Genomic DNA, 25,942 nt, shown 5'->3' with positions numbered 1-25,942 from the left:
GAGGGCAATGCCACATGCAGAGATCCTTGGATAGTCTTCAGAGGAGATCCGATAGCTGCTGGTGGCCCATGATCTGTGCATTCCTAGGGATACACAGTAGACATTGATCGCAGGATGTTTTTCTCTCTTTCTGTCCTATCCTGTCTGCCCCAGAAACCTGATGGTTTTCTTCTCCTTTAAGCACAGTATCCAAGCGAGTTTATGAGTCCTTGCTGCTTTCCTGAAAACTCAGCCCTGTTGTTAACTAACCTACACAGGAGCCCAAACAAGAAGGAGAGTCTTCCCGTGCTGTCCATTGCATGGATTTGCCTTATGTAGAGTAACAAGCTTAGGGGAACCTCCTGGGAAATCTCTGCTGCTGATACCTCTGTCAGAGAATAGCTGCAGTTTGCTGCATGGACCATCTGTTTGCAAAAGTATCAGGAAGTGTTGCAGTGTGAGTGCTCCGTACTTGTGAATATTCGGGCCAGGATAGTTGGTGTTTCAGTCCCAGCACTAACTGTAGCTGTTTGTCTTCGTTTTCTAAAACAGGAAGAAGTCAAAGATCTCACCATATCCAGCACACGAGCAAAACAACAAACTGCTGTGACCTGGCCATGCGCTAACGGAAAGTTGTTCTGAGTTTTACAGTCGCCCTAGACGTTCGCAGAAGGGGCTGATGGAAACTCATCGCTCCACACTGCTGGGTAAGAGAGAAGGCGCTCAAGCAAGGGGCTGCGTCTTGGTTTCTCAAGTTTTCCTCTCTCCTTGATGGTCTCGTCTCCTGTCTCCTTGAACAGAGAGTCCAAGTTTTAAAGTCAGCCCACCCAGACGAGCAGTTATCTTCATTCTTTCAGCTGAGAAAATCCTTTCCATGTTGTCCACACCTGTGATGAAAAGAGAAGCCCGTCTTGCCTGAGACTGAACTTGTCTGCCAGGAAAATACCATTTACAGGTAAGAAAATGCCATTCCCAGCAAAGAATCTGGATCTTCTTCTGCATGAGGCAAGAGAAGCTGCCCTTGGGATAGAGCATTTTATATGTAAAAAGGAGAAGAGACTTGGTCTGCATCCCACACCACAAGTCATTCAACTTTTTACTGTGGTAGTTGAACAATTTATTGTTTTCAATAGATTGACAGGTAACAGCTGGTGGTAGGACTCATGTCTTTTAACTTTGGAGCTCCAAGACATAGACATCTACAACCGAGTTCGTAGTGCATCTTGCACCCCACTGACTACAAGGGGAGCCAGGAATGACAAGCTTAGAAGTTGACACAAAAGTTGGGTGGTAAATCCCAGTCCTTGTGCCCAGATGGCACAGTGACAGGCACCAGCTACAGCAGTTAATAATTTCTGGCTTCACTAAATCTCTCTGGAAGGTCTGAAAGAGCCTACAGAGAAGACCAACCCAAAGGCTTTGTTGTGTTTCCTGGCATCTTGCTTTTATATGTTTCTGTTTTTAGCTGCGTAAAATTATCCCAAGATCCTTTTTTTTTATTTTTTTGCTCCACTCTCTGCACAGCGTGGTTTGTACGAGCTGAATATTCTCTTAATAGCTTCATGTATGAATATGGGTCAGCACCCATGCAACTGAATGCCGGAGATCATTTCCATGCTGTATATAAATAGCACGCAGTTATTTCACAGTTTCATGTTCAGCTTGCCGGTTTCCAACAGCCTTGTATTCCCAAAACCCTTTCTATACTCGTAGCATTTGGGTTCGTGGACGCATGACTCAATATAAATTACAGTTATCCCAGCCAAGAAAGTCCTGATTTGGCTTCTGTGTATTGTCGTTCTCGCTCCCGACGGCTGGCGTTGAGTCACCAGGACTCGGAGCTGCTGTTGCGGGTCTTTCCAGCCCGGAGATGAGTTCAGCTCCGTGGTTAATCCGACAGCTGAGTGAAGTTACGCTACGCACTCGGTCGGTCCGTCGTCTTGCCAGACAGTGGAGGAAGTCAGAGAGTCTCCAGTGGGATGGATAACTAACGGCCGGCGTACCCCTGTCCGGCGGAGATAAGAGGCTGGTTAAAACCGAGGGAGTTTTTAGACTCTTCCCAAATATCGCCTGTCTTTTGTTTGGCACAGGACTTGTCATGTCTCCCTTTCTGCGTATTGGCTTGTCCAACTACGACAGTGGCCCTTACCTGCCGTCTCAGGGGGAGGTAATTAACCCTTACTGTGCCGTGATGGTTAAAGAAGCCGTGGAGTCAGGTAAGTGGGGAGGTGTTCGATATGCATGTGAGCTTTTGTGAGACGTGTGTGCCTGACTGTGTCATAGAATCATAGAATCATCTGCTTGGAAGAGACCCTCAAGATCATCGAGTCCAACCATTCACCCTGCACTGTCAGGGTCCCTAAACCATGTTCCTCAACACCAAATCCACACGGTTTTTAAACACCTCCAGGGATGGGGACTCCACCACCGCCCTGGGCAGCCTGTTCCAATATTTCACAACCCTCTCTGTAAAGAAATTTTTCCTGATGTTTGACCTAAATTTCCCCTGGCGTAACTTGAGGTCATTACTGATGAGGAGGAAGCGCATTAGCAAATCTTTATGAGGGTTTGTGAAGGGTCTTTCGTGTCTCAGCACAGTGCAAGTTTGGGTTTGGCATGGCTTGCAAGACAATCGGATTTTAAGATGATGCCTAACAAGTCCGTGTCTTTGATTTGAGGTTATTATCAACTGAATCACGGGTCCCAGCAGGTGACAGAGCAGATGAGCTGAGCTGTATTTAGTTTCACTTTTATATGAGCAGTTGTTTGTTTGTCAGTGGAACTCCAGACAGATGAAATCTGAGTGTCCTAGAAATATCCTAGGAGAGCTGTCTTTGTTTATCACATTTCTTTGAGGAGCTGAGAGGTCCAGTAACTTCTATCATTTAAAAAAAAAATAGCTCTCAAGCAGCCTCAGTCTTTGCAGAGTTAATTTCTCAGCATAATTACTATACTATGTGAAATGTTTGAAAGTGAAACCTCCTGCTAAGCTGTTTTCTGTGTCTGGATACATGGATTGTTGCACACTTTTTGTGATTAAACAACACTGATGAGTCCCTCACTGGGAAAACGTTTCTTATATGTCTTTCGCATGAAAATAGTCCCAGTGAGAGGATGAAAAGTTCTTCAGTTTTGCTTTTCAAGAATCGTAAAGATCAAGACCTTCAGTGCTAGGGAATTCCTTATATTGGCTGTTATTTGCCTTAAATCTTTGATAAGTTCCTGACTTAACTGCTGTGATTCTTTTAAAAATGAAAGCAACTAAAAAATCCCTTTTTATACCTTGACAAATCCCATTATTCTACCCTCTAGAGGATGTTAAAGTAGTTTTTAAAAAAAGATATTTTAGAATTTTAAAACAATCATTATTTCATTTTTTGTTTGTCTGTTTGGTTTTAAAAAAAGAGTCAGCATTTATCACATTAAACTTTGTCTTGGCTTAAATTATACTTCAAATTATTCTGGAAGATGTGGTGACTGGTAAATTCAAAAGGAAAGAAAATACTGCATTACAAGATACCCCTAAAATCTCACTTTTTACTGAAAATATGCCCTATTTCAGCTCTGTGCAGGCTTGGCTATTTGGTTTTATGAGGCCTTTGAAAGCCATAACTCAAATTGAAGTCTGTTGTCAGTTGAAAAGTGAATAAAATCAATTTGGTCAGCACAGACCTATATTTATTTGTCTTACACAGAGCTGAAAGCCTTTTTTGGCATCTAGCAAACAAAAATGTACTAGCTAAGGGATATAATTTTTGTGCTCATTGGAGTCAATAATAATAATAATGATGATGATGCTAAAAATAGTAATACCTCTACCAAGAAGAAATAAAACGGTGTGTTTAGGGAAACTTTTCTCCATTAGCGAGGACTAGATATAAGAAAAATTATGTCCTTCTATTAGAAGATATCTGTTTGCTGGAGTGTAATTGCAGTCATGGAATCATAGAATCATAGAATGGTTAGGGCTGGAAGGGACCTTCAAAGGCCATCTAGTCCAACCCCCCTGCAACAAACACGGATATCTCCAACTAGATCAGGTTGCTCAGGGCCTCATCCAACCGGGCCTTGAACGTCTCCAGGGATGGAGCATCCACCACCTCTCCGGGCAACCTGTTCCAGTGTTCTACAACTCTCATGGTAAAAAATTTTTTCCTAATATCCAACCTGAATCTACCTCCCTCTATTTTAAAACCATTACCCCTTGTCCTATCACAACAGGCATCTATTAGTCATCTAACCATTGCTCGGATGATGGTGGAGCAGCCAGAGGGGCTCCTCATCATGTCAGTGATAGCAGGCACTTCATCTCAGACTCCCTTCTTGGAGTAGGTTGAATCACCCTTGGGAGATGTCAATCTGCTGCTGGTGGAGGGTTTCTAGATGTGTAGATGGCTAACCTTACCTCAAGGTGACTAAGACAAGATGAGGCCATGGTGGGATACATCTCCCCTATAATTCCAGTCTTCTGCAAGGATATTGATAGCTGAGCAAGTCAGCTACCTTTGCATTATGGCCCAGAGGAACAAATAGAATTTCTGTGGTGGGATTCATCTCATCGTGAGCAAGATTTCCATAATGGTTCTGATGAATCACACCCTAGAAAAGCCCAGTGCTCTCTGCTGACTCTGGAGGCAGTTTAGACAGTCTACTCAGAAGCACACATCTGATGTTCAGTGAGGTGAGCCTGACTCTAAATGCCAGAAATGCTCTCAACATGAACGTCCCGAGGAGCTGTCACGCTCAAACAGGCTTAGGAAGGCAAAAGGCAATGAAGGTCTCAGGACAAACATTAGCGGAGTATATTAGAAATAGCTGCATCTCTGCTTTGTGATTTTTCTGATCGTAGTTTGCTCTCTGGCTCCCTGGTTTCACAAACCACTTGCTACTCAATGGTAACAAGATTAAAAAGAAAAAATTGATACCCTGATATGCAAATTTTGGCTAAAGTGGTGTGTCCAAGAAGCAGGAGTCAATCAGCAGCAAAGCTGGTAAGAGGTGAGAACAATCCTGACTCCCAGCCTTGTGCTCTGACACATGGCCATGAAGATTTCTCCAGGGCAAATGATTGCTCTATAACAGTGAGTGCAGAATGCAGGGCAGGATGTGTCTAAACCCAGAGCTGAATCCAGGATAGAGCCAGTCCCAAATCCCTGTAAGATCTGTGCTGGAACCGTTTTGGTAGATGACTCTGCTCCAACTTTTGCAATGTCCTGTTAGGGATCAGATATATACCACGTGTAGCATTAGCAAAGCATGAGAAGGTGGTTTGTTGGTTTTTTTGGAGGGGAGGTGGGTTCTTTTTTTTGCAAATGGAGCATTGATAGATGATAGATATATTTAGTTTCCCCAAAAAGGGAGCTCGAGTCTGCCTTTGGGTTCATGCCAAAGGCTGTGCCTTGTCGACCAGTCATGATGAATTAGTCTTTGAGACAGAGGACCCCAAGAGTCTGGGAGTAATACACATCCTCTGTGGACACAAGAATGTCACAACAAGGGCACTCTAAGAAATTTCAGAAGCTCAGAAAAGATACTGGGCAGCCTTTATTTTCCCCACTTTTTCATTTTGTAACAGGAATCTAACGATATTTTATGATATAGTCTTTAAAAAAACCACGAGACAAATTTCTCCATGTAGTTTGAAGTGTTACAGCAATTTGTTACTAAAGACAAACCATTTCAGAGATCATAGTTGCCTCTGAGGTATAAAAAAATCTGCCCTTTAAAAATGGCTTCTGCCTTCATGAGCCACCCGGCCCGGTGCCATTTCACCACCTGTCTTGGTGACATTTGCTTTGTGAAAGATCCTGCTCCGTGTTTGAACTCGGCAAACCTTCAGGAAAAGTGCTCCCAGCTCCAGTGGAAGCTGCTGCCTGGGAAAGACAGATGCTATTTCGTTTTTCAGGAACCCAGGGTTAGATTAATCCCTGGCAGAATTCCACAGACGTCAGCGGCGATGCGCCGGAGGTGACCGTCTGATCCCATATATTGACCAGTTCATTCACATTCCAGGATTTGTTTATTTAAGCCGTATGTTTCGGAGCGCAATGCCAACCAAAGCACTTGTTTAGCACGTGCTGTGTTTCACACCCGTGGAGTTTCACTGATGTGGCAAAGAAATAACGGTCCTTACTGAGATTTCTGTTCTCCGTGATGCTGGGAATCATAGAATCGTAGGATTCACGGGTGCTGGGAAGTTTATGTCTCATTTTTATGTCTCATTTTGTCAGCTTTTATTGAAAGAGTGCATTGAGTATATATTTGCAAGCTTGATAGGAATGAATTAAGCCTGCAGACAAAGAACTTGGTATATGATTGCCTAAATCTGCATATATGAAAAGTCAACCCCATTTAACTGATAAAGGCAGATTCACCGTAGTTTGAGATCATAGAATCATAGAATCATAGAATGGTTAGGGCTGGAAGGAACCTTCAAAGGTCATCTAGTCCAACCCCCCTGCAAGGAACAGGGATATCTCCAACTAGATCAGGTTGCTCAGGGCCTCGTCCAACCTGGCCTTGAACATCTCCAGGGATGGAGCATCCACCACCTCTCTGGGCAACCTGTTCCAGTGTTCTACAACTCTCTAAACTTTGGGGAAACTAAATTTGAACCTAAGATTTAGCTGAAAACCGCTCGTCATATGGGGCAAGACAAGGGTGATAAGTGATTTTAAGCTGTGGGGATGGTCTCCCCTCACTTTTGCAACGCAGACCAGTGCTGATGGTCAGAGCGGACTGCGTCTCGACTCAAGTTTATGTGATGGAACCAAGAGCAAAATGGCTTTGTGAGAGCCAGGTGTTGGGTTGTGGAATGAAATTTCAGCAAGTCGATATTGGTTGCAGGATCCCACCTGCCTCTCCTCAGTTAGCCACCTTCTCAACCTAAATTTATCCAATGAGTATAGTCTACATCAGTGGCTCTGGCAGTTGTTTCCACTTTTGTAGAAAACCAGTTTACAGGGTGGTGAAGGGAGATTTTTGTTTTTATCTCACAGCCCTGATATTTATTCTCTCCCCAATAAACATTCTCTCATTTCCTGAGATGAATATTACACAATCAGGAATCACTGGTTCCTTTTTTTCTCCTTCTCCTTTGCCTCCAATAATTTTGGAGGCTTAAGTAGCTAAAACTTACCTTTAAAATCAACTTGTTTACTGATTTTAATCCATCCTGAATGTGTGGTGCAAACCTCAGAAATCCTGGGGTTCCTGCTTGTGTAAATCAAAGCTGAGCAAAGGACAGAAACCTGAATTAGTCTTCCCATCTAGGGAAAAATTTTCTCCAGCACATGTGACGTTCCAGGCTATCAGCTGCATGTGGTTTTCCACCTGGGTGGGATGAGGGAAAGGCTGGAATTATTGGAAACAGGAGCAGAATCTTGAGGAGACTGGAGTCACAGGTCTGCTGCTCACTCGACTGCTTTTTATTCTCTTATTCCACCAACTTCAGCATTTGATGGGTTGAAAATTTGCAGAGCATAACTGTGAAATAGAATTTACCTTGAGTGAGCATCCAAGCCTTTTACAGGGCTATATGAAATAAAATAGGCTGAAATAAAGCTGGCTGAGACTCTTTTCAGAGAGAGCTAAGAGATAACTCTGCCAGCTAGTGCTATGTCTCAGAGATACCCTTCACCATTCCTTCTTATGATGGAAGAGGAATTAATGTGTGCAGAAATGGTGCAGGAAGAGTTTCCTAGGTTGAAAATTATATGTTCATGTGTTAACATCCCTGAGTTAGCTGAGATGTATCAACTGACTGGACATGTGCTCCAGCTGAACCTAATGCACACAAGTGCATCCAGCTTTCGGGGGAGATTGAAGCAAACCTGTTTGATTTTCCGCTGCCATGAGGCATATCCTAGAATCATAGAATGGTTTGGGTTGGAAAAGACCTTAAATATCATCTAGTTCCAACCTCCTGCCGTGGGCAGGGACACCCTCCACTGGACCAGGTTGCTCTAAGCCCTGTCTAACCTGGCCTTGAACACTTCCAGGGATGGGGCATTGATGATACATGTAGCTGGTTATCTGTGATGGGATTCAGCTGATCAAGTGTTCAAGGCCAGGTTGGATGAGGCTTTGGGCAACCTGGTGTAGTGGAGGGTTTCCCTGCCCATGGCAGGGGGGTTGGAACTAGATGATCTTTGAGGTCCCTTCCAACCCTAACCATTCTGTGATTCTGTGATTAGAAGTGAGTATCTGTGGTGTCAGAGTCTATATTTGAGTTCTGATCTAAATAGAGTTTAGAGGTGGAAATTATCTTTTCTAAGGTACGTATCTGTATTGGATCAAATGAACACACCCTGACTCCCTTGATTTATATCGATTATATTCTTTTCACTGACTCTGAATGGAGCCAATATTCAGACAGCTCAGATATGGGCGTGCACATTTTAGACACTTAAAATAAGTGAGATGAATCCCATCCCAGGTTTCACTTCACACAGTAACCTCCTAAGACACTCTAACATGATCCATTACACACCCTGCATGGAGAGAGACCCTGAACTGGGTAAATAGAATCATAGAATCATGGAATGGTTTGGGTTGGAAGGGACCTCAAAGATCATCTAGTTCCAACCCCTCTGCCATGGGCAGGGAAACCCTCCACTACACCAGGTTGCTCTGTCTCAGGGACTGTAGAGTGGTGGCCTTAGTGCAGATGAGCATCAAGTCCAGTCAATCCAAACCACTTCTTGTTGACAGAAAATGGTCAAGTGTACGTGCAGAAGAAGCCCACCATGTACCCACCCTGGAACAGCACTTTCGATGCCCACATCAACAACGGCAGGGTCATGCATATCGTCGTCAAGGACAAAAGTGCTGAAATGGTTTCAGAGACCACGGTAGAACTCAAGGTGCTGGCGGAGAGGTGCAAAAAGAGCAATGGGAAGACAGAGATATGGGTGAGCATTGTTACCTTCTCTTGCAGGATGTGATGGGGAGCTGCTGTGGGGTAGTGGAACGCCCTGTGTCCATGCCAGGCTGTGACTGTAACGAGCAGGACAGCAGGGTCTGTCTGCCATCCAGAGAATAATGTTTTGAATCTAGATGGGTATGACTTGAAGGAAAGACTTCCATGCATATCAGGAAAAAAAACGAAGAGCATGGCACATTTATGCTACCTTCTGCTGTTATATTGAAACATATAGCAAGGATTAGCAAGGATTAGCAAGGATCTGTTAGCAAGGATTCTAGTTCATGTGAGCCATGCCTACATATTAATCTTCACTTAGGAAACTCATTGGGGACAAATGGTAATATGAGTGGCTAAATGTGAATTATTTTATGTGCTCTGGGGAAACAGCTTCGGAAATTTAATCTAATATCAAGTACCTGATTCACGGCTGCCTGACTTGAGAGTTATGCCAGAGGAACTCCTTTAAAATCACTGGAGTTATAGTGGAGTAAATTTGAAGTAACAGTCTTCATAAGGATGCTAACTGTAAGGTTGTGTTCCCTGGTACTCCAAGCAAGAAAGTACTTGATAATGGTCTTTAACATATAGTATTCTGTAGCCATGTCATGAATAACAGTAAAGTGGAAAGACGTTTGGAGAGAAGCTGATTTCCTGGATTATTTTGTTTTGTTTTGTTTTGTTTCTCATGCCAGTTGCTAAGTTTCTCAGGATAAGCTTCTTGGGTGAAGCAGAGAGTAGAAAAGTCAAAAAGGCCTTGGTCACTTAACAGACCTAAGAGCAAGATTTGGTAGAGATTTGCACATTTAACACATAACTGAGAAGGAATCAAAAAACAAAAGGCTCTGCTCAGCATCACTCCAACCCTAAGATTCAAAGCCATGGGAGTCAGTAGCCTGGTGAGGAGGAGAGGGGGCAGGTAGGCTGGGGTGCTGCTTGCTTGCAGCAAGACTAACAGACCAGAGGTCAAGTGGATTTGGGTGACCTGGTCTTATAGTGTCTCAGCCTGGTAGCAGCTCCTGAGATCTTCTCTCCACTCACTCCCAAATACAAGTCACGACCTAGGGAAGGTAGTCCCAGATATCCCATACCACAAGGGTCATGAGGGGAGAGAATAATGTTTTTCTCACTTTTCTGTGCAAGGGCACTGTTTCACCTGGAAGGTAGAGAGGTAAACTCGTTCAGACTGCTGGAAGTGGGTGGAGAGGGCACTGTTGTGGTTCCCAGGCTGAAGAAATCCTTGAATGTAGGTCTTCTTATTCCTAGGCAAGTGGATCCAGATTTACAAAGGCATCTGTGGACAGAGGTTCAGATAGGTGGGAATTTCCACGTCCAGTGGGAAAAAATGCCTGAGAAACCTTGTGGCATCACTCACATTAACTGTAATGGAAGTTAGACTTGCAGAACTAAATTTCTAAAAGATTTCAGATTCTTTTAAGTACCTGAATGAAGCTGGCTGATTGTTTTAGAGATGCTTCCACTTCCCCTTGTAAAATCGGCTGGGAATGACGAGTTGTTTCTACAGATAATACTGGTCCTGAGCTGGTGTCTGAAAATCTGCGTACAGCTTCTGTGGTTTAGTCACATTTCTCTCTTCTATCATGCCACTCTGAGAGTTTGATAAGAGGTGATCTAGTCTCCTCTCCCTACAGTTGCTCCCGCTCCGCCTTGTTGCCCCACATGGGTATGAGCAACCCAAAAATTAGCCTTCATTGGCATTCACCAGTTCCCACTGGGACAAGGAGACAGCTTGAGTCATCTGAAATGATTGTTGCTTCTTTGAATGAGTGTTTAATGATTACATTGGTCTTTTTTTCTTGTTTTTCACTTTTCTCAACCAGCTAGAACTGAAACCTCAAGGGCGAATGCTGATGAATGCAAGATACTTCCTGGAAATAAGTGGCAAGTGATTTTGTTTGTTAATTGATAGATGATATTTCTGGTTATGTGGGGCAGACATGGTGTCTTCACTGAAAGCAGTGCCTAAGTTATTACTGATTTATTCTTAGGAACTATCATAACAGTTTGAAATGAACACTCCAGAAAAGCAGGTTTTATTGTATGGTGAGGATGAAGATTGACTGTTCCTCTGTGATTTGCATGGCAGATTTTTGGCTGTTTTACCACTAAAGTGATAGATTTTCTCAATACACCAAGCAAGACAGAATAGACACATAAGGAGCCAGCTCCCTCTGAAATCATTGTACCTGTATGTATGCATGTAAGAAGTGTCGTGGTTTGCATTATGGTGAAGATGTAAAGGTTGGGATACAATTTACGGTTGACAACACCTAAGTATACTTGTTAGCTGGGCTTTTAAGATCAAGAGCAATCTAAGCAAAACAGGAAAAGAACCTAAAGAGTGATTCATCTCATTAAATGCAAATTTCTGCTGCAAGATGAACTGAGTCATTGACCGGGCTCCATTGCCTGCTCCAGCTAGACCTCCAAGGATGTGGCAGCAGCTTAGTCACCCTGGACAGGAGACACACCATCATTTACGTGTCTTCACTGGGAACTGAATCCCACCTGCACAGTTCAATGTCTATGTGAAATGCATTTGGCTTTGTTGAAGAAAATGAGTTGCAATCCAAATGCTCAGTCTTATTCTGCTGTCTTTGATGCCAAAATTCTCACACCCTCAGACGTGGGGTGAAATTGCAAGGTGTAGATGTCTAGAAGGACCTTCCATTTATAGAAACACAAAAGTACTGAAAACAGCTAATAGCATGTCCATACTGATATCTTCTTCACCCATTCCTACCTTTAACATCAAATAGATGATTGTTGCCTCCTTGTATGTTATATCAGAGTCCAAAGCATCCATAATGCAAGCTGTGTTTGCATTACAAATTAGATCACAGAGGGGACCAGTTTCCACAGAATACCTGTGTAACTTGCTGAGTAATGCATGAGTAAAACAAAACAGAGATCGAGAGCGAGGTAGCGTGTGCGTACCCAGATTTGTAGACACAAGCACATATATAAGTGCACATGTGTACATGCATGTGTAGCCTGAATTGTTTTGTCTGCTGTTCTAAAAAGTTTAAATGTGAAGTGTGAATAATGGCACGGACACAGCAAACAGCAGAGCAATTGTTGGCATGGAAAATTAACAGGAAAAAGAATATCCTAGGAACATACACACGTACTTACTCACACACACGTACATGCACACGTAAAGGATTCAGTTAAACACCCACATATATACATATATATATATTTATGATGTGTGTTTGTGTGCATACATAGATAATTTTTAATTTTTATGTAATTTCGTCTTTTTTAGGGCATGGTTCTTCAGTGCTGTACAAATTTATTTTTTTTTTTAACTGCAAATTATCTCACCTTGGAAAATTTCTGGTCTACATTTCAAAAGCAGCATGGTGAATATTCAAGGGAGCACAGAGTCCCACATTTAAAGTCATTTTCGTGTCCCTGTAGGAATGATAGATAAAAAAACCATCCAAACAAGCCTTGTGTGAGTTTCAGAAAACCATATTTCTTAAAAATATTAATTCCCATGAGTGAATCATCAGCTTCAGTCACTTAGTACTTTGGCAGCTGCATTTCCTCAAGGTGCCTGATCAGGACAGGCTACCCTAATAAATCTTCTATTTCCTTTTCCCCCAGATGCCAAGGATCTGGCTGACTGTGAGACTGAAGGCTTTTTCTCCTTGCACCAGCGCAGGGGAGCCATCAAACAGGCCAAAATCCATAACGTCAAGTGTCACGAGTTCACGGCCACTTTCTTCCCACAACCCACCTTCTGCTCTGTCTGTCATGAGTTTGTATGGTAAATGGACACAGATCTATGCATTTTTTCCTTTTAACACTAGGGATTTTCTCCAGTGAATATCTGTGCTCCTGCTGTCAGTAAAGGCAGCAGGACTGGCCCCTTGGCATCTTACATGCAGAGTTATTGCTTCACTCCAAGGATGTGGTTCACAGTTGTAATTCCAACTGTGAAAATTCCCTTCATTTTTTTTTAGTTTATTTTTTATAAATATTTTTGTCTTTGGCCAAATGCTCAGACATTTCTCATCAGCCCAGTTCGCTCTTTGGATATTGTGAAATTCAGAATGGGGATATGTGCTGAAAAGGCTGTGAAAACCACAGAGAATCACTCCACAGTTAGACTGAATGAAGGTATTTAGATAAGAGAAGCTCTGTAAAAACTGATAAAAAGCAAAGCTGGTTTATTCTGTTTCTTTCATAACTATTGCTCTCCTTTCTTCTCTGGAAGCTTTCAGAAATTTCAGAATTAACCATTTCTCTGTTTATTTCAGGGGTCTGAATAAACAAGGCTATCAATGCAGACGTAAGGAACTTTATTTATTTGCTTTTTGGTTACTATCATTTTTCACTTGATCTTTTCTTAAGGCATTTTTTATTAACATACTTGTTCTTTCAGAATGTAATGCTGCCATTCATAAGAAGTGCATTGATAAAGTAATAGCCAAATGTACAGGATCAGCAATCAACAGCAGAGAAACAATGGTATGTATTATTATTAAGCTGCTTTTTAAAAACTTGGGCGTCATTCAAATCTCTCCTGCATCGCTGTAAAACAACTTCTGATGAAGCAAAAAGTGCTGCTGAACTAAAAGCTGTGTGATCTGATCTGTGCCCTTTGTATTTTACGTTCCCAGTGGTTTCATTACCTCCTACTTGTGATTTACTCAAATGCAGCCGCTGAATAAGCAGCTGCTGAATCAGGACTGACGTTTCTCTAATGTATGAAGTATAGCTCAGAGGCAAGTCATGGACGTGAGGTGGAGATTTACTAGAGGAAATTCTTCACTATCCAATGTCAGGCAGGACATCACACTGAATTTTCAGAGCAGTACTTCAACATCCCACTCTGTGTTGTCTGAGATCTGCAAACAGTCAGTGGAAGATCTAGCATCTTCACTAGTAGTTACTTTTATTTTTCTCGTATCAGTTTATAATAAACCTTCTTTTTTGGTGGGCAAAAGTGGAACTTTAACTCTTGATAGGACTATTCCCTTTTTCTTAATCGTGTCCCACAGCTTTGGTTTGCTTCCAGTCCCACCCTGGCTCCTGTTCTCCTTTTACAGTCTTTAGAGATGAGATTCATCTCACCAGTTTTCTGACATCTGCAGGGTAGATGTATCCAACTTTGTAATCACCTTTGGCTCCCTATATATTAAAAGAAGGAAAAATAAATTCTTCTGAATGACAACAAAAGTTAACATCCATTTCAGACTGGGATGAATAATTTTTAGAAGTACCCCTGGTTTTCCATTGAGCATTAAGGGAGGCTGGGTGTGTAGCTGAGATGCAAGCAGCTATCTGGTCAGATAAATCAAGCCCAGGGATTAAATTACTCAATTCCCACTGAATTACACTGATATTATGTATCAATATTTGGCTTCATGTATCTGAATTATAGTTATAGATAGTTTTTTCTTGGTGGTCACACCCAAGGGTGAAAGGGCAGTAGACATTCCATCTTCCCTGGTACAAGCCTGAGGGCTGTTGGGTTTCCATGGAGAGCTGAGGCAGAGAGGGATTGGAATTTGGAATTGCCAAAATTACTTTTGTCTTGCAGTTCCATAAAGAGCGGTTCAAGATCGACATGCCTCACCGCTTCAAAGTCTACAACTACAAGAGCCCGACTTTCTGTGAGCACTGCGGCACGCTCCTCTGGGGCCTGGCACGGCAAGGGTTGAAGTGTGATGGTGAGCTCATGGCATATGTGGCACGAGCGGGATGTTGTCTTGAGAGAGTTGCAACCTAAAGAGACAAATCTCATCACGTTTCTCTACGAGACCTGTATGAGATGGCATCTGGCGTGGTGAAGGAGTTGGTAAAGGGGACCATTCTTCAAAGGGAATCATTCTTCAAAGAGGAGGACCACTGTCAACGTAGAGAAAGATATATGGTCCTCCTCCAGACTGAAGAGTCACATCAAGAAAGGCAAAGAATGTCTCAGTGCCCACCTTTGATCTTCCAGAATCACTCCTAGTATCAACTTTCATGCTCTATTTCCACTATCAGGCAGACTCAAGACATTTCACCATCTTCATAATCCTTTACCAATAGGGGGATCCTGTTCTGTGATTATGGTTTATCTATGAGCTGATAGACTGTCGAGTTTTGGTAGCCTGTAGCTGCAAAGCCTGATGGATGTGGAAATACAATCTTTTGCCCAGAAGAAGATATAAAAAAGATAGAGAACGAAAAAATGACCTTAGTGCCATCTCATGAGACATAAATGGTACCCAGGCTTTGAGCTGTTTACGTGGCTGATCTCTGCCCTTGGCCAACAGCAGCCCATGTTTCTGCCCAGCCCAATGTCAAACCCTTTACGTCCTGGCTATCCCCTGTTATCCTGACACCTCTTGTTCTTTCTTTCAGCATGTGGCATGAATGTCCATCACAAGTGTCAGACAAAAGTAGCAAACCTTTGTGGAGTTAACCAGAAACTAATGGCCGAAGCTCTGGCAATGATAGAGAGCACTCAGCAGGTAAATACTTTTAAGCTGTGAGTGACCTGGGGAAAGATGGAGTGTTCATTGTTTGTTTCAGTTTGAGAGATAAGGGCATTGAGTGGAGCACTGTGGGTAACAAGTTCAAAGCAAAGAGTAGGAAATGAGTCCTTCCTGGAATAGGTAGTTAAACTCCTCGCAGCAATTTCTGGAGACCAAAAGTTTTCATGGGTTCCAGTGACAATCTCCAGTGTCGATGGAAAAGAAATCCATTCAGGATTAATAGAATAATTAATTCTGTTAGTAGAAATGTATTGCCTTTGAATCAAGAAATCTCTGAAGATAGGCAGAATATTCTGAAGAGATGACTTTTCGTGTCTGCACTCTTCTTGTATCTTTACCTGCTATCTACTTGACCTCCATTGCAGACAGGACAGGACCTGGATGGACTCTTGCCCTGATTCAGTACGGTTGTAGTTACGTTACATTCATAACGAAAGTTGTGTAACAGGGTCCAAGGCAGAGTGAGAGGAGCTTGGTTTGGTCCTTTTGCTGTCACTACCTTGCTCCATGGTTGTCACTTAGCAATCTTTCCTGTGACTCTCTGATCTGTTTGGAATGAAACTCCCAGAGCAGGGACTCTCATGAAGAGACATGGGCCCTGGGTAGAGGATCTAGATACTACTGTCACATAAACAGTGTATAAACACGGAAAATTGAATTAAAAACAAGGAAAAATAGCTTGTCACAAGCCCAAACCCATAAGACATTTTAGAGATATTAGTTTAGAATCAGGATTGTTAGGACACCTTCAGCTCTTGAGTAACCTTAGAGAGGGACAAAATCCATAGGTACCCAGTCCTCAATATTTAGGTTCCTCAAGTATCCCAAGGCAACATTATAATCCACATAGCAGATGTTTTTCCATCTATACCTTCCTGAGGGGCTGTCTACCAGGTTTAGCTCTGTATATTTCTCACCTTTATGTGATAGATAGTTCTGCCATACCTCCAAAGAGGAGTTTTTTTCTGCTCTTACTTCTCTATTTCCTACCTACTGTCTCTACAGCTCTTTGCACTGTGTATGTTGAGTCAACATTGAGAGGTAGAATCATAGAATCATAGAATGGTTAGGGCTGGAAGGGACCTTCAAAGGTCATCTAGTCCAACCCCCCTGCAAGGAACAGGGATATCTCCAACTAGATCAGGTTGCTCAGGGCCTTGTCCAACCTGGCCTTGAACGTCTCCAGGGATGGAGCATCCACCACCTCTCTGGGCAACCTGTTCCAGTGTTCTACCACTCTCATAGTAAAAAATTTTTTCCTAATATCCAACCTGAACCTACCTCCCTCTATTTTAAAACCATTACCCCTTGTCCTATCATAACTGGCCCTCCTGAACAGCCTCTCCCCATCTTTCCTGTAGGCCCCCTTGAGGTACTGGAAGACCGCTATAAGGTCACCCCGGAGCCTCCTCTTCTCCAGGCTGAACAGCCCCAACTCTTTCAGCCTGTCCTCATAGGAAAGGTGCTCCAGCCCTCTTATCATCTTCGTGGCCCTCCTCTGGACCCTCTCCAACTGGTCCATGTCCTTCTTATGTTGGGGGCTCCAGAACTGGACGCAGTACTCCAAGTGAGGTCTCACAAGGGCAGAGTAGAGGGGGAGAATCACCTCCCTCGACCTGCTGGCCACACTCCTCTTGATGCAGCCCAGGACGCGGTTGGCCTTCTGGGCCGCAAGAGCACATTGCCGGCTCATATTGAGCTTCTCGTCCACCAGTACTCCCAAGTCCTTCTCCTCAGGGCTGCTCTCGATCCAATCACCACCCAGTCTGTATTTATGCCTGGGATTGCCACGACCCAGATGTAGGACCTTGCATTTGGCCTGGTTAAACTTCATGAGGTTGGTACGGGCCCACCTCTCCAGCCTGTCAAGGTCCCTCTGGATGGCATCCCTCCCTTCCAGCGTGTCAACGGCACCACACAGCTTGGTGTCATCGGCGAACTTGCTGAGGGTGCACTCCATGCCACTGTCCACGTCACCGACAAAGATGTTGAAGAGGGTCGGGCCCAACACGGACCCCTGAGGGACGCCACTCGTGACCGGTCTCCACTTGGACATTGAGCCGTTGACCACTACTCTCTGAGTGCGGCCATTGAGCCAATTCCTTATCCACCGAGTGGTCCATCCATCAAACCCATGACTCTCTAATGAGAATGTCGTGCGGGACAGTGTCAAAAGCTTTGCACAAGTCCAGGTAGATGACATCCATTGGTCGACCCTTGTCCACCGATGCTGTCACCCCATTGACCCTTGTCCACCGATGCTGTCACCCCAGAGGTAGAGGGCAAACACTAGATAATTCCCCCAAAATAGAACCATAGGCTCATAGATGGCATAGACTGGAAGGGACCTCAGAGATCATCTAATCCAACCTCCCTGTCATGGGCAGGAACGCCTCTCAACTAGACCAGGCTACTCAAGGCTCCGTCCAACCTGGCCTTGAACACCTCCAGGAAGGGGGCATCCACAACCTCTCTGGGCAATTTATTCCAAAGTCTCACCACGCTCGTACTGAAGAATTTCTTCCTAAGATTTAATCTAAATCTGTTCTCCTTCAACTTAAACCCATTTCCCCTTGTCCTATCGGTGGACACTCTTGTAAAAAGTCCCTCCCCAGCCTTCCTGTAAGTTCCCTTCAGGTATTGGAAGGCAGCTATTAGGTCCCCCCAAAGTCTTCTCTTTCCAAGGCTGAACAATCTCAGCTCCCGCAATCTGTCCTCGTAGCAGAGGTGCTTCAGCCCCTGGATCATCTTTGTGGCCCTCCTCTGAACACGCTCCAACAAATCTGTGTCTCTCTTATGGTGGGGACACCAGAACTGGACACAGTATTCGAGGTGGGGTCTCACAAGAGCAGAGTAAAGGGGCAAAATCACCTCTCTTGACCTGCTGACCACGCTTCTCTTGATACATCCCAGGATGTGGTTGGCCTTCTGGACCTCATGAGCGCACTGCCGGCTCATGTTGAGCTTCTCATCTATAAACACCCCCAAATCCTTCTCTTCAGGGCTACTCTCAACCCACTGTGTGCCCAGTTTGTATTTGTGCCTAGAATACTCTTCTGATCTCCCAAAATTTAGGCTTTGAGGACTTTTTGAGACATAGCTGGAGTCCTAGTGTTTAGTAGCCCTCAGAGGATTTATCTTTCATGTTTTTGTCTCACAGAATCATAGAATCATTTAGGTTGGAAAAGACCCTTAAGATCATCAAGTCCAACCATTGACTTAACACTGTCAAGTCCACCCCTAAAACATGTTCCGAAGCGCCGCATCTAGACATCTTTTAAATACTCCCAGGGATGGTGACTCAACTACTTCCCTGGGCAGCCTGTTCCAATGCTTGACAACCTTTTCAGTAAAGAAATTTTTCCTAATATCCAATGTAAACCTCCCCTGGCACAACATGAGACCATTTCCTCTCGTCCTATCACTTGTTAATTGGGAGAAGAGACCGACCCCCACCTCGCTACAACCTCCTTTCAGGGAGTTGCAGAGAGCGATAAGGTCTCCCCTCAGCCTCCTTTTCTCCAGGCTAAACAAACACAGTTCCCTTAGCTGCTCCTCATAAGACTTGTGCTCTAGACCCTTCACCAGCTTCGTTGCTGTTTTTTGGATGTACTCTAGCACCTCAATGTCTTTCTTGTGTTGAGGGGCTCAAAACTGACCTAGCATTCGAGGTGGGGTCTCACCAGTGCCAAGTACAGGGGGACAATCACTTCCCTAATCCTGCTGACCACACGATTTCTGATATAAGCCAGGATGCTCTTGGCCACCTGAGCACACTGCTGGCTCATATTCAGCTGGCCAATACACCCAGATCCTTTTCTGCTGGGTAGCTTTTCAGCCACTCTTCCCCATGCCTATAGCATTGCATGGATTTGTTATGATTCAAAGGTGTCTCATAACCCTTGAATCCAGACGAATTCTTACCTTCTGCAACATCCTGGTACAAGGAGTTCTTCAGAGTGACATCCAGACACTGTACAGGGGTGAGGCTGCAACATGTTCCAACCTCTAGTATTTTTCCAGATTTCTCTTCAAAGAAGACTGTTTGGAAGGAGTTAGTTAATTAAAATGCCCTTTGTGTGGACAGCCAAGGACTCAGACCCCTGTGCAAAATAGAAGATCTCTATATTGACAGTACAAACACCTATCAACACCCACACACATCTCACAGAATGTTGTGGGTTCCTCCAGGTTAACCAAACCCCTAAACGTTAGGTACAGCGATGTTCTTCTCATAAGCAAAGACCTTTTCTAGATCTTGGCTTGTGTGGCAGTCACTCTCAAGAAGCAGCCATGTGCATAAGCTCAGAACATTTGGCTCAAAAGTCATTTGTTGTTTTCTGTAATACAGGCTCGCTGTCAGCGTGACACTGAACAGATCTCCAGGGATGGACCTCTTGAAATTGGCTTCCCAGTTCCTGTGAAGGAGGTAACACCACTTCAGGCATTGCCAGCGTCTACGACAGGAAAAAAAGGTAGTTTCCCCTAGGAATATGGAACAGCAGGCTTTGACAATTTTTTGGTTTGTACATGGTTAGGTGGAGGTGACAAGGATGAGGAATTTATTAGCCAGTGAATCTTTCATGTGTCTTTCCAGCCTAGAGCAAGACATACCCTTGTACATCCCAGGATATCAACAAATTTTCCCAGCCACATCACTCTGGCATGGCAGGATACCCTGGTTCCAACCTGGTTCTTTCTTCTCTATAAACCTGCAACTCCCCCATGCCATCTCAACCTCCGGTGACATGAGACCCCAACCACCACTCATTGAGCTAACCCCTAGACTCGCTTTCTGACCCGGTACTTCAGTGCACCTGGTACCTACACTGGCAATAATGTGATTATTCCCTTCCTGGGACTCACAGACTGTAATATCTGGGAGATTTAAAGAGAAATCAAGCTCTGAACAGGAGGTTGGGAGTCCTGCTGATCACCATGGCCAACTCTTCTGATTTCAAATGTTTTGCATAGGAGTTGACATCCAGTACCTTCGAAAATCATTGACAGATCCCCACTTCATTCGATCAGGATGTGATCTAGGTGGCATAGCCCTCTGTGCTACAGGAGCAGACATTTAGGAGGGTGAATGAGAAATTGGGGAAGAATGTTGATTAACAGACCTTGAACAAAACTACTGAGGGCTCAGGGGCTTGAAAGGAAAATAACACTCTCCTGGGCAGATCCATTGTTTGTCTGCTTTGTGTTTGGGTCAGAGGACTCTGAATATTAGGAGCAAAAATGCCACTATCTGTCATTAGACTTGTGTGGCCCATGTAAAAGGTCATTTCTAGACCCTACCAGCTTCATGGTGCCCCTCTAAGAACTGTACTGTCACTGCAGCAGACCTATGATGGCACTGACAATGTTCTTCTGCCTCCCACAAACTTTAAAATGCATCTAGCAGAAAGGGGAAGGAAAAACGAAGAGTACAAGTCAATCAATACTTAAACCTAGCAAGGACTGGGACAGCGGGTCCTCACCTCCATCCCTAACCAAGGGTCAAGCTGCAAGTTCAGGCCCCACCATCATCTACTTTCTCAATGGAAGTTAATACTGCCCCATGTGGAGATAATATCCTGGAAACTGAACCTGGAGCAAAATGTCAGACAGCACTGGCTAAAGCATGGCAGAGCGACGTTACACCAGCGCTCCAGGTTTGATACTGTGCAGCATCAGGCTATCAAGTCTCAGAGGTTGGTTTCAGTACCATCTGAGCTAAGACGACAGTGTCCTTTGGCCCCAAAGGGGAAAAAATCCAGTGTCCCCATCTGTGATTATTTTTTTTTCTTTCCTGCAAATAGAACTGATTGTGCTGATGTGAATCAGTAAAGCCCCAAATGGTTTCACATCTGGTTTACGTGTGGGTCTGTATGTCTGCTGAGTAGTGTTCTTGCAGTTCAGCAACTTAGGACAGTACAGCAAATGTGCATTTGAGTCCAAGGGATAAATCCAGTAAGGGACAGGATTTCTTAGATCATGTACACCCAAGTGAATGGAGTACTGAAGAAATTCTGAGTAGTTTTACTCCAGGACAGCTGGAGTACCTGATCACAGCTTCACATTCAGAGTAGGGACCCAATGTGAAAATGCTGTCCCATCTGTTTCACATGCTAGATTTGCCAAGAGGCTGGAAAAGGCCTTGAAAAAATGAGACCACATCATAACAGCGACCAGCAAGAAGGAACAAAGAACACGCACGGTCAGAAATGAAGGGTTTGGTCATGTTTTGCTGCCATGAAACAGAAAGACAGATGAAGGAGTTTGTAAAGTGAAAGTAATGCCACTGAAGAAAGTGGAGTTACACTGGAGTAAAGCGTCTTCTGGAAAGAAAGCAATGTGGGAGCAGAGCCACTTAGTAGATTTGGCCACCACGTTTCTGTTTATTTGAAATACCCTTTAAAAACTCTAAACGTAACACCTGTAAGTTTTCTGGGGATTTCCTGCTCATTTCCAGGGGTTTATTTGAATGCTTTGATGTGTGTTGCAGAGCCACAAGGCATCTCCTGGGAGACTCCGGTGGAGGGCACAATGAAGGGGGAGTCTCTAATAGAGTCAGACTTGGAAGGAGAACAGCCCCAGGAGCAGCAGGAGCACCAAGTGCAGCTAAAACTAACCATCGAAGATTTTGTCCTGCACAAGATGCTGGGGAAGGGCAGTTTTGGCAAGGTAAGCATCGGGGGACTGAGACACCACCGCACAGATCTGTGTATGGCTTATTATGGCACTAAATAGCCTGTGGTTTGAAGGCCACGTAGGAGAGAACATCTCCAAGCCTTCAAAGAACCCTTGCTCTGCCATGGCTGAGTCTTGAACCTGGTCTTCTCCTTGCTTAAGACAAAGATCCTCCTTGCCCTTGCCATGGCTGAGTCTTGAACCTGGTCTTCTCCTTGCTTAAGACAAAGATCCTCCTTGCCCTTCCCTCTGCCCCATTAGTTGCTGTCTCATGAGTGCCCATAACAGGAGAGGAAAACAGCTGAGTAATGCTGCAACTTCTCCTTCCCTGCAGGTTGATAGGAGCCTGGGCATCCATAGAGAGCTGGTGGGAAAGATCTCTGTGCTGTCTCCCTTCATGCAGTTACTCCTGCCAGCTTAGCTGAGCAAGCTTGGAGGGAGGCAGAAGCACTAGCTGAAAAGTTGAGCGTGGATCACCTCTCCTCTCCAGAGCAGCAGGTCCCCAGCTGGGAATGCTAACTGCTCTTTCCCAGCTCCGGTCTGTGCTGGAGCGTAAAGCAAATTTTGCAAGAGCCAAGAATTTGTGCTTCTGAAACAAGAGCCACCTGTTTTCAGTGGATTCATTAATCTTGATGAATTGTGGATTGTTCCTCCTTCTTGCAGATGTCCCCTGGAAGGGGACTCGTGTTATTCAGTGCCAGCACGGAGCTGCGTGAAGCAATTTCAGAGGAGCTCACCATTGTGTTTTCACAGCCAGTGAGGAGAATGAGTATCATTATGTATCACATTGCTCAGATCCCACATCTTTCCAACGTGGAAACTGTGCCTTAAAGAAGGGCTGCTTTTTGCCTAAGTGAGCTGGAGCAATTGCCGCAGCCAATTCTTAAACTGGTGAAATATTTGCTGTGTTGCCTTTCCATGCTTGAAAATACTTGGCATGCCCACACTTTGCCTGGAAGGAGAGCTGAGACATCTGAGTTAGCGCTAAGCCAAAATACTCCAAACTCCACAGCCCAGACTAAGCTGGACTCAAGAGCATAGATATATCATAGAATCGTTTACTTTGGAAGGAAGGGACCTTTGGAGGTCATGTAATCCAACCTGCTACTCAAAACAGGTCTAATCAGATGAGGTTGCTCAGGGGCTTGTCTAGTAAAGTCTTGAACACCTCCATGGAAGCAGATTCCATACCTTGCTTCAGCCCCCTGTGCTAACGTGGACTCTCCAAGCTTGCAAACATCTGCATCTCTCTGCAGTGCAACCATGTGGGTGGGGAGAGGATGGGCTATTTCATGCCCTTCTGCAACAAACATCACCCACAAGTTTCCTGTGTAGGTGTTGCTCCTGGTGCCTTTATTTCTTCGGAGTGAGATTCACTCCCCCATAGAAGAGATAGGGCGTGCAGGTCTCAGTGCCTGAGGGGTCTCTCCAGCTCTGCATGGACCAGGGAGGTTGAGGGCCAGACCCATGAGGAAGCCCCCTCTGCATGAGGTCTAGCATTGCCTCCCTGCACCTCGCAAGTCACAGCACAAGTCACAAATATACCGCGGTCCCCAGTTTCCCCAGGAGAGCAGTGCCCTGCACAAAAATGGGAGTAAAAAGGGTGCCTGCAGCATCAGCACTGTTAGCATTTCTGGTCATTGACTGCAGAGACAGAGGCAGGCTCTAGGCTCTACTCTCTGTCTAGTGCTACAAAGTGAAATGCAGCAGTAGCCAAAAGGGTAAATAAAACTTTTGTCAGGGCTAAAATGTGTCTGAGCTTACCCAGTAAATAGTGTCTAGTAGAGAACTTCAAAGACCTCTTTGATGAATCTTACATATTTATTCAGTCTATGGGAAACAGTGTTGACAGCCTGTTAGCATGAAGATCAGGGCTGGCACTGCCTTCCAGTGGAGACTTCTTTGCTCAACGGTCTCTGGAAAACCCTTCTCTGCTGCTCCGTGTCTCGATTTTCCTGCCCGTAAAAAAATGATAGAGGTCCTTACTCCTCTGGGATGTGTTTTGCTCCTGTCAGAGAAGAAGTCCTGCAGAACCATGGGGGACCCAGCCTGTCTGCTCAGGCCTCCTGCTAACTGAGAGGAAGGGGAGAAAGTCACATCTGATGTAGCTCAGCCTAACTACTGGTAGCCATCGGTTTGCACCTGCTGAGGATCTGGTGCAGGACATTTGCATTTCACATGTTGACAAAGCAATGTTCTATGTTTTGTTATTTAAAGTCAGAAAACAGGAAATGTATCTCATGGAATTTGCATAAAGATGGTTTCTGTTACCAGAAGTGTTTGGTGCTCTGACATGTCCTGTCCGTATGGGCATGCAGCCCCTGCTCTTGTCATCACCAAGACCTTTTCATCCTTCCCCAGGGTTCAGCTTCATAAGACTATTCTGGGTGTGGGGAACAAACTCAAAGTCTACAAAGTCTTAAGGGCAGAACTTGACCTTAAACATCAATTTTTTTAAGATCTACCCTAGTGAATTCTCCAGAGCTCAGCTTCCATCCTCACATGTCTGTGTTGCCAGCTCTGAGAGAAGAGCATTGCTCTTTCTGAGCAGCTGTTTCCACCCTAGGTGTTTCTTGCCGAGCTGAAGAGCACAGACCAGTATTTTGCAGTGAAAGCCCTGAAGAAGGATGTGGTGCTGATGGATGATGATGTTGAATGTACAATGGTGGAGAAGAGAGTCCTCTCCTTAGCTTGGGAGCACCCATTCCTGACTCATGTCTTCTGTACGTTCCAGACCAAGGTAAGACAAAGATCTGTCACCTTCCTGCATAGTCTGAGGATGCTTCTTTGCTGCTATAAGGATACTTGGTGAAGTGTTTAAGTCTGCTAGATGTTAGGGAATAGCTTGGACACGAGATGATGTTAAGGAAAGGGATCTTCAGGTTAACAAAATGGCTCCAGAAATTTCATCTACATTCCCAATGTTAACCTGGGGATGTGTTTGAGAATTATGCCATCTAAGACTGATTGAGGTGGCTATGTGGAGACACACTACTAAAATCTGTGGCCTGGTACCCTGGGCTGAGGATATACAAAGGCTACATCCAGAGCCAGGGTGCAGATGTGCCCACACTGGTGTTATCTGAACCTCTTGGACCATGAAGTGATACCTTCATGCTGCAGTGACTAGCCTGGGTCAGAGCTGACACAAGAAATTCTGATTATGAAGAATAAACATGTCATTCACTTTAGGAATCTTCTTTTCTCCCAGTTAGTGTTGAATTGCATCAGTCTTTTCCTAATTCATGCAGGACCACTGGTGGTGAAGGCTGCAGTTCAGAGGGGCATCACAAAGCATCTTCACCTGAAATACTGTTTAGGTCTCAAAACTAAAACTGAAGTGACATTTAAGTAATATATACGTCTTCATGGCCCTACATGGCAACAAACCACCATCCGATTCGCTTTCCAGAGCCTTTTGCACAGCCACAACCGATCATCTTAACACTGAAGCACACACAAGGCATAGAAAAAAATGATGGAAGGAAATTTGAGAGACTGTCTTGTCTGCCAAACCGACCCAAACCGCTCCTGAGCGACGTCCGCTATCCCAATGCTCAAATTCAGAGCAACATCACTCTCTCAAGGCTGCTTTTCCAGGGCTTTGTTAGGATGCTCCCAGTCCCTGCTCAGTCCCAGGATTTCATGGTATAAAATACCGTCATCGGGTGGATGAACTACTTAGGGACATGGTTTAATGGGGGATTAGGAACGGTTGGACTGGATGATCTCTAAGGTCTTTTCCAACCTAGAAATCTATGAAATCTATGAAAATACTACCTGGTATGAGGTTCGGACCTGCTCAGCAAGAGGCTTGCTGCTTTTGCAGGGTCAGGAGAAACAAATA

At 44.5% G+C, this 25,942-nt stretch overlaps 1 protein-coding gene across 1 annotated transcript in view; it reads left to right on the top strand.

Annotated features, from left to right (window-relative positions):
* Positions 1–579: 579 nt before the first annotated feature.
* PRKCQ (protein kinase C theta) overlaps positions 580–25,942 on the top strand; it is a 50,131-nt gene continuing 24,768 nt past the window's right edge. The window contains exons 1-13 of the mRNA XM_086610905.1: positions 580–686; positions 780–934; positions 2,070–2,195; positions 8,692–8,891; positions 10,744–10,804; positions 12,536–12,698; positions 13,192–13,223; positions 13,317–13,402; positions 14,478–14,607; positions 15,287–15,396; positions 19,772–19,895; positions 21,911–22,089; positions 24,662–24,835. Coding sequence (XP_086467031.1) covers positions 2,078–2,195; positions 8,692–8,891; positions 10,744–10,804; positions 12,536–12,698; positions 13,192–13,223; positions 13,317–13,402; positions 14,478–14,607; positions 15,287–15,396; positions 19,772–19,895; positions 21,911–22,089; positions 24,662–24,835 — 1,377 coding nt within the window. The 5' untranslated portion in view covers positions 580–686; positions 780–934; positions 2,070–2,077. The remainder of the gene's footprint in view (positions 687–779; positions 935–2,069; positions 2,196–8,691; positions 8,892–10,743; positions 10,805–12,535; positions 12,699–13,191; positions 13,224–13,316; positions 13,403–14,477; positions 14,608–15,286; positions 15,397–19,771; positions 19,896–21,910; positions 22,090–24,661; positions 24,836–25,942) is intronic.

The sequence above is a fragment of the Tauraco erythrolophus genome, chromosome 4 (assembly GCF_009769465.1).
Source record: "Tauraco erythrolophus isolate bTauEry1 chromosome 4, bTauEry1.pri, whole genome shotgun sequence".
NCBI classification, from domain to species: domain Eukaryota; kingdom Metazoa; phylum Chordata; class Aves; order Musophagiformes; family Musophagidae; genus Tauraco; species Tauraco erythrolophus.
This window is presented reverse-complemented; position numbering and strand designations above follow the sequence as displayed.